At 32.5% G+C, this 9756-nt stretch overlaps 1 protein-coding gene across 1 annotated transcript in view; it reads right to left on the reverse strand.

Moving 5' to 3' along the window:
* Window positions 1–5175: 5175 nt before the first annotated feature.
* Window positions 5176–9756, reverse strand: part of LOC111389853 (protein SWEETIE) — a 48205-nt gene continuing 43624 nt past the window's right edge. The window contains exons 44-47 of the mRNA XM_023014829.1: window positions 6581–6885; window positions 5969–6103; window positions 5725–5883; window positions 5176–5647 (exon numbers count right to left, since the gene is read on the reverse strand). Of these exons, the coding sequence (XP_022870597.1) occupies window positions 5471–5647; window positions 5725–5883; window positions 5969–6103; window positions 6581–6885 (776 nt within the window). The 3' untranslated portion in view covers window positions 5176–5470. The remainder of the gene's footprint in view (window positions 5648–5724; window positions 5884–5968; window positions 6104–6580; window positions 6886–9756) is intronic.

Here is a 9756-nt window from a genome sequence, read left to right on the forward strand (position 1 = left end):
ATGTAGAACCAATGGATCAATTTTGCTTCTCTGCGAGATGTGCACGTAATTTCGAATACATCGTCCACTTGAATGATAACACGTGCATGTGTAGACAGTTTCAGTTAGAGAGTTTTTCGTGTACACATGCAGTGGCGGTGGCTATGTATAGAGGAATTCCACCACACACCTTACACAGTGCTTATTACACGACTAGTTCTTAGAGAGCAGCATATGCTGAAACCATATTTCTTGTACCGAATGAAGCCGAGTGGGAAATTCCCGATCACATTCTCTGATTGAATAACTTGTTGTCATCGGCAGTCGGGCCACGTACTCCTGGACGTACACATACGTCTAGAATACCATCGATCAGAGAATTTCCCCACCCTTGTAAGTGCGGCAGGTGCGGTGCAATAGGATATACTAGAAGATTTTGTATAAATCAGATCCCTCTACATGACAACGTAACAGATGTGTAATTGAAGTTTACGTAACATTATTTATAACATTGATATTAATTATTTATGCATATTCTTAATGTTAATTATTAGATTTAGTTTTTTTATTTCAATATTTTATTAATTAGTTTTGTAATATTTGAAGATTTTTTAAAAAAAAAACTCAGTGCGTTTTCCACAATATACACAAACATTATAAATACGTCATGAAACATTTAAATAGACACATAAACTAAAAATTAAATATTAAATATTAAAAAAATAATAAATGTTTTACAATTATTTTGTAATTACAAATGAATGAATGAATGAAATATACAATATTTAAACGTTACAATATGTACAATTATTTTAAAAAAACACGGCTCCAATATCTACGGATTATCATTAAATTCAAATAAATCACAAGCTAATTTATTTCTCTAATTTTATATCCACGCCTGGTTGATTGCATCAACATTCTGTGCTATACTCAAAAATTCTATGTACTTGATTGAGAACATGCCGCAATCACCCATACAATTACAAAATATTGTATTAGCACATCACCATCTAACGAGAATGTAAGTTGTAAATGGCAAAAATAAAATAATAAACACTTACGATATTTGCTATCTCCGCCACCCCCTCCATCTTGATACTCGCCAGTCCCACGCAGGCCTACTATGTCACCCCGTATCACTACGACCTCAGCATAAAAGTCTCTTAAATCGACCTGTACCATCCCGACATCACTTCGTAAGTCAGCTACATCGCCTCTAATCTCCATCATAAGTCGAAACATATCATCGATGGAAGCACTCTAACTACGTGCAGCTGATCCACGTGGGAGGTGTCCGGACTTAGGAGACGGTGATTTTATGCAGGGAGGTGACACTCTCGGCGGAGGTAATCGCATGTAGGGAGGTAACACCCTCGACGGAGGAGACATCCTCGGGGAATGTGACACCCTCGACGCTCCTAAAAAAATAAACATTACAAATGAATAACTTAATTAAAAAATTATAACGATAATTAACATATTATATTCAATTAACATATCGTGTCCCAATCAACGATGGACTCAGGCCTCTCTCGAGCAACACGATTTGTCAACAACTCACGGATATAAATTTGATCCTCCTCAATCGATGGTGTCAGCTCAGTGAGGACTTCAAGCTAACATATTGACATTTCATCGAATTACTGACCACGTATCGAGATTTCGAAAATGACAGACAACAGAAAGCGCAAATATATAATACGTACCTCAGGATCGTAGAGAATAACTTATAACTGTTTTGCAATGGGCTTGTCTTGTGCTCGCCAACGGTGCATCCGAGGGATGCATGTATCCCCTCTTCTCGCATACCAACCAGCCAGGATGGGGCCAGTCTCGTAGACCCATATCTGCAACCATTACGATTATTATATGTACAATTTAATAAACAAATAGATAACTCATTATGTTAAACATTTACCTGCAAAGCTAACGGCATGCCGTATACATCGTACTTACACTCCGACCTATCTCCCCTAGGCATCGAATGCTCCCTCCTGAAGACGCGTAAAGTATCGACAAAGCCACGAATAGTTGTTAAACGTATCGATGTCATCAACAACTTGCAAATGAAAAACATTAATTGATATCTTCCTGTGATGACACCTCAGTACGCTCTCCAGTATGAATACCATCCCCAACTTCAACTTGTAGGACATCTGGTCACATCCCCTGAATGCATCTTCTAACTACGCCAGTGTCACTGTCGTGTGCCCATTAAAATAATCATTCAGCAGCATCTTGTCTGTCGAAATACTGGCCCTCGCTGCCTTTTCGCCCGTACATCTCAATACAGTGATGAGGGCAAACTCGAGTATAGAAAATGTAGCAACCTTGCCCCCAAGATCAAAGTGGAGGGCATCTCCGTCAACTGGCTTAAGCAGCCGACGCAATAATGAATCGATCAACTGTCCAGAGAACTATACAGATTGCAGTGAATACAGGGACCATAGACAGGATCGACGGAATATCTCTGCGTGCTCCTCGCCCAATGAATCCAACACTACTATGAAGTTGGTAAAGTTACGATTCGACATAACTTTGTCAGGAACTTCTTTCAAGGCTGCGTCCAAATGGTAATTCATCCTGTAAAATTTCAAATGTTAGAACATTTGAAACATAATGTCACAAAATTCAACTGATCAAACTGTAAGTAATATACGCACGAAATAACGGATAATAAAGAAAATGAATTAAAAATTACACAACAACTTATGAAAAGGGAAAAAGTAATTTTTGTAAAATTATTTATTTCATAGTTTATTTTGATGTTAGAATTTTATTTCAATTCTTTATTTAATTAAATTTGATTATTTATATTTAATTACATATTTAAATAAATTATTTTGAAAATTTATATTTCTTAATTATTTAAATTGTTTATTTTTATTTAAATGTTCATTATTTATTTCAATTGTTTATCTAAATTATTTATTTCAATTGTTTATTTGTTTATTTAACATTTATTTTAATTGTTTATTGAATGCTTAATTTTAATTATTTATTATAATTGTATATTTAATTATTTTCTTTAAATTATTTATTGAACATTTAAATGTAAATATGTAATTATTTGTTATATTTTTCTTTAGTTGTTTATTCAATATTTATTTTAATTATTAATTGAATATTAAATTATTTATTTTAAATGTTAGATATTTATTTCAATTGTTTATCTACATTTTAATTACTTACTTTGATTATTTTTATCCAATTATTTTTCATTTATTTGTTTCAATTGTCCATTTAAATTATTTGATTTAATTACTTATATTGATCGGTTATTTAAATTATTTATTGAACAAGTAAACGTAAATATTTAATTATTTATTTCAAATGTTAGAAATTTATTTCAATTAAACTTTAATTAATATTTTCATTATTAACATTTATTCATTTATCATTTAAATAATCATTTAATTATTATTTAAATGTTCATTATTTATTTTTGTGCGTTTCAATTAATTATTTATTCCAATTGTTTTTCATTTATTTGTTTCAATTGTTCATTTAAATTATTTGATTTAATTACTTATATTGATCGATTATTTAAATTATTTATTAAACAAGTAAACGTAAATATTTAATTATTTATTTCACATGTTAGAAATTTATTTCAATTAAACTTTAATTAATATTTTTATTATTAACATTTATTCATTTATCATTTAAATAATTATTTAATTATTATTTAAATGTTCATTTTTTATTTTTGTGCGTTTCAATTAATTATTTATTCCAATTTTTTTCATTTATTTGTTTCAATTGTTCATTTAAATTATTTGATTTAATTACTTATATTGATTGATTATTTAAATTATTTATTGAACAAGTAAACGTAAATATTTAATTATTTATTTCAAATGTTAGAAATTTCTTTCAATTAAACTTTAACTAATATTTTGATTATTAACATTTATTCATTTATCATTTAAATAATTATTTAATTATTATTTAAATATTCATTATTTATTTTTGTGCGTTTCAATTAATTATTTATTCTAATTGTTTTTCAATTATTTGTTTTAATTGTTCATTTAAATTATTTGATTTAATTACTTATATTGATCGATTATTTAAATTATTTATTGAACAAGTAAACGTAAATTTTTAATTATTTATTTCAAATGTTAGAAATTTCTTTCAATTAAACTTTAACTAATATTTTGATTATTAACATTTATTCATTTATCATTTAAATAAATATTAATTATTATTTAAATGTTCATTATTTATTTTTGAGCATTTCAATTATTTATTTATTTCAATTGTTTTTCATTTATTTGTTTTTGTTCATTTAAATTATTTGATTTAATTACTTATATTAATTGATTATTTAAATTATTTATCGAACAAGCAAATTACATATTTAATCATTTAATTCAAATGTTAGAAATTTGTGTCAATTAAATTTTAATTGCGTATTTTGATTATTAACATTTATTCATTATTTATATTTTTCATTTATCGTTTAAATAATAATTTATTGTTACATTTCAATTATTTTAATTCACATGAAAAAAAATAAAATAAAATAAAAGCCCAGGCGACAGCGGCTTGTGCCGTAAATAAAATAAAAGCCCAGGCGATAGGCGACCTGTGCCAGCTGACGGTCGTCTGCTCCCGGAGATCGCCATTTCCGACAATCTCCGACTACTAAAACCTCAAAAAGGCAATTTCTAGTAATTTTACATAATCTATAAAAATTTCTACCACTATTTCTAACAAAATAAAGCTTCAACATTCAGGTTCAAAAATTAATGGGAAAAAAATAAGGAAATTTTATTTTCTTCGCCTCTAATGGTGGCCGGTCGATCTCCTTCCAAGAAAAAGTCGTCGGTTTCCTTACCATTTCTTCCCCTTCTTTCTCCAGACGTCGGTTTGAGAGTGATTTGTTAGGGACAATATTGGGTTTTCACTGTTTTTAAGGTTTTTACAAATTTTTCAATTTTTTTTCTTTTTTTTTAAACAGTAGTCAACGACCATTTTGGAAAATTATCTGTTTTTGGTGGCTATCTGCCACCATTTCCTCAACAAGAACATAATGTTAAACAAGAACAACCAGGCTTCTTCAGTCATTAGATTAATAGACTCGTAATGCACTGCAACAGCTAAATAGAAAGTATTCAGTTAAATTCTACAGCATATATATATATATATATATATATATATATTTCAATTTTACTCAGACAAACACACAAGAAAAAAGGGAAAAATAGCAAGAAGTCTAGAATTACATGTACCCTGAGATTCTCTTCCCTTTGTTATGCATAATGTGATATTATCGTATAGAAAGAAATTTCTTGAAGCTCGAGTTAAGCACTGATGTTAATCAAATCTCACTAAAACATTGGTTCATTTCAAAAATCAAGTATTCCGCATATAGCATCAAGAGTTTTTTCAAATAATTGAAAAAAAAAAAAATGACAAATTAATGGTGAGTATACCAGGATTTAACAAGAAATATGCTGGAAACGAGTACATTTGCCTACTAATTCAATTGTTTCAATGTTCTGTCAATAATGGCAAAGAATAAAAGAACCTGAAGCTGCTGTCTTCTTATAGCAGGCATTGCCAATAGAATATCCTTGATATAAGCTGCCGAGCTAGGAATTTGAGCAAGTTGAGAAACAAGTTTTACAGCCGCACTTCGTAATTCATTTGCTTCCTATAATTGAAATTGACAATTAGAATGGAGAAAAAGAAAACAAAACAAGAATCAGACGGTTTATCATATGGGATTACCTGAGAAAGAGAACCATCTGATGTAATCATGAGAACAGCTTCCAAAAGCAGATTTACAAGTTCTTTCCGGTACTCATTAGCTTTTGAAAGAGTTTGGAGAAGCATTAGAATTTTCAGACACTCCACTGCAATAGTCACTGCTTCTCTGTTGATAGGTTTCTGAAATCAAAAGCACATTGCATGCCCTTTAAGTTGATGCAGAGTTCATTAAAGAAAAAATAGAAACATTCTGTGAATTGAGTACCTCCAAAATTTTCTGAATTATAATAAACAAATCTCCAACAAGCTCCCCAACAAAAAAAATCGAAAAATTATTAGATTCTGCACTGCTTCCTTTCTGTAGAATGACTTTTACGACTTGTAACCCAATTGCTCGAATCTGCACAAAACAGTTATGCTTGGTTATTTGAGCACGAGTGCCTTGATATTATGAACTGATGAAGACTAAGAGCTTGTTTGGTGGGGATTTTGTTAATTGATTTTTTGACTGTTAGAGATAAAGTGGATCCTACCTGTGAGAGAAGAATTTAAAAATAAAGGCTCGAATAGTGAAATAACGGTCAAAAAATTTATTTTAATTGACTTAACATCCCTACCAAACAAGCGCTAAGTTTAAATGAATAGTGTCCTCTATATGAGGTGGATCAACATGGAATCAAAACACACATAAGTATTGATTTCAAGTCTCGCCTCTACCAATTTGTGAATATCGTTCACATTCCAGGCCTTTGATTAAAAAAAGAATTTGGCCTGTGCTATCCATGCTCTGAAAAGAATTTGGCCTGTGCTATCCATGCTCTGACAGCTTAATTTTTTTAGGTGAGTTAGATCAACATAAAAATTGACATTTCGATACCTGTATGTCAGAATCAGTAAGAACAGCTCGGACACATTGAATGCCATGATGCAGAACTGCAAATAAGATGGGATTGCTTCCTGCGTCCTCTCCAGGACCTTCAAATGCTAGCATGGCAAACTGGAAAATTTGTTCAACAGAAAATGCAAGCTTTGTGTGCAACATCTTGCATGAGTTAGAACTCTTGTATTCCAATTGTTGAATTCTCTGGATGCAGTCATTAGTTAGACTAGCAGTTGCATTTAGACAAGCTCTGCATATTGTTTGAAAGTGGCTAATGCCATCATCCCCAAGTTCAGATTTTCCTGTAATATAGCAAATTCATCAGTCGCATTACTACCTTAACCCGGGGGAAAATCACATTACTGGACAAATTTATCAGAAACGTTAAGATATTATATGATAAAATACAACGACATCCCCTCTTTATATTGAGTAAATCTAGACTAGCACACGCGAGTAGGGGATTCCAACTCACTTTGTCTAATCATAAGTAAGAGAAAATGCTACTTGAAGTGGAAGTTCCAGGACCCTTGGCTTCAAATTGCCCCTCGTTATAAGTTCTTCATATAGAGCATATTATGTTTTGCTGTAGTTATAACTTTTAATTCCAATGAAATTAAATCTACTGTTTCATTGACTTACCTGAAATTGAACTCAAGAATAACATATAAAGGTTTTGGTGCTACATTTTTTCAGTTCTGGAGTTGTATGATGATTTGTACTCGACTAATTTGATCGTTCAAAATATGATTTATCTCCAACCACGATCAGTTAAAAGAAAACATATTATTGGCCTGAAACATTGTAAGTCTCAATTCCAGTGAAATGAACAAACCCCAAAGGACATGTTTAAGAACAGAGGTGAGTCAAGAGTAATGGAAAGCTGAATCATTCTTTAGTGTTTCCGTCTCTACATTAAATGTAAATGTAAATCCCATTTCAAGTAAATGACGTCATATCCAAATTTCACAACAAATTTTTCATGAAATTCAGGATTACTTAATTTTTGATGAATATGATTGTAATGGAACAACGACATAGCTTCAATAGTTCAGACAGATCAGTTGTGGTACCAACTGCAGTTGTGCAGAAATGGATATCACAAAAGTAAATGACTGCAGTAGAAAGACACAAGTTCCCACTGGGGTCCGAACAGCCAGAAGATTGAGGAATGAATTCTTGTTTAAATAATAATTTATTGTTACATTTCAATTATTTTAATTCACATGAAAAAAAATAAAATAAAATAAAAGCCCAGGCGACAGCGGCTTGTGCCGTAAATAAAATAAAAGCCCAGGCGATAGGCGACCTGTGCCAGCTGACGGTCGTCTGCTCCCGGAGATCGCCATTTCCGACAATCTCCGACTACTAAAACCTCAAAAAGGCAATTTCTAGTAATTTTACATAATCTATAAAAATTTCTACCACTATTTCTAACAAAATAAAGCTTCAACATTCAGGTTCAAAAATTAATGGGAAAAAAATAAGGAAATTTTATTTTCTTCGCCTCTAATGGTGGCCGGTCGATCTCCTTCCAAGAAAAAGTCGTCGGTTTCCTTACCATTTCTTCCCCTTCTTTCTCCAGACGTCGGTTTGAGAGTGATTTGTTAGGGACAATATTGGGTTTTCACTGTTTTTAAGGTTTTTACAAATTTTTCAATTTTTTTTCTTTTTTTTTAAACAGTAGTCAACGACCATTTTGGAAAATTATCTGTTTTTGGTGGCTATCTGCCACCATTTCCTCAACAAGAACATAATGTTAAACAAGAACAACCAGGCTTCTTCAGTCATTAGATTAATAGACTCGTAATGCACTGCAACAGCTAAATAGAAAGTATTCAGTTAAATTCTACAGCACCACTGAATTTAAAGCACCTAATACTGACATAAAATGAATCAGCAGTTAAAAAACTCAGTGGAAGGAATATAAGACAAAAACATTCTTGGGAATCCTACAAGATCCGTGTGTTCATTTTCTATGATAGATGGTCAAAACTTCATCTGGGTTCGAATCCTACTGAGAGGTCCACTAGCCCAGCTGTGTACACTGAACATAACTGTGCACATCACCATTAACATCGCCTACGCACTTCACAGTTTTGTTGATAAATCTTACGATTACAAACTGCAGTCACTTCTTCTCGGGAAACTGATGTGCCTACTACTTAACATTCTCATTTCTACTAATCATCAAGCTTTGGCAAGTGGGATTCAACATGTGTATGATTAGTTTTCCCGTGAGAATCAGCATCAGTAGTATTTGTGTCAGAGGTAACTTTATCATCATTCATGACCACGGCTACCCTTGTTTGGTCATCAGTTTCTGATTCATCAACTTGGATTTCACCTTCATCTTTGGCTGATTCGGAATTGGATAAGGCTGGACTATTGCCATGGTCAGTGGTACCTGCATCTTCCAGATGGTGATCATCAGATTGCTCAGCATCTCCTGTTGCAAATTCAGCAGGTTGAAGTTCATTGAAAGATCCCAATCCATCAGATGGCTTGCTATGACCTTCCTCATCTGATAAAGACTGATCATTCTCATCGCCGGGCACTACTTCAATTGTCTTGCCCCCCCCATGGGGAAATGGATCTATGTTTTTTTCTACCGCTTGATAAACTGGGATAGCAGTCACGACTTTGTTATCACACCTTGATAACATTGTATCACCATCCCTTTGGAAATCATCAGATTGATGAGCATTATGGGAATAATCACCGGCATCAGAGCATTCTTTTATTTGATCGCTGCTATCATTTGCTGGGTGAAACGCAATTTCCCTTTCAAACATATCATCGTCTTCAACAGCGAGTTCTTCCACCTTGCTAGTAGACGGTGAATTAGTGTGTCCTTTAACATCCTTTTCTGTACTACTGTAATCTGAAACTGAGGAGCCTCTTTCTGGTGTCGGAACAGCTTCATTTCTGGAAGCCGGAAAAGACTGGAAAGCATCCCAATCATCATCCTCTTCCTCTTCCTCAGAAATGTCATCAGACTCTTTTGGAGCAGCTAATGGAGAGGAAATTTTCTCTTTATTTTCCTCTGTCTGTGAAGGTAACTTTATCACTAAGGGTGGTGGAAGTGAGGATGACGCTGGTGTTGGGTTCTGACCTTGTGTCACAGATGCACGGATTAAATCCTGAAATTATGAAATATCTATCATAATTAG

Source organism: Olea europaea, unplaced genomic scaffold (genome assembly GCF_002742605.1).
Source record: "Olea europaea var. sylvestris unplaced genomic scaffold, O_europaea_v1 scaffold629, whole genome shotgun sequence".
In the NCBI taxonomy this organism is placed as follows: Eukaryota; Viridiplantae; Streptophyta; class Magnoliopsida; order Lamiales; family Oleaceae; genus Olea; species Olea europaea.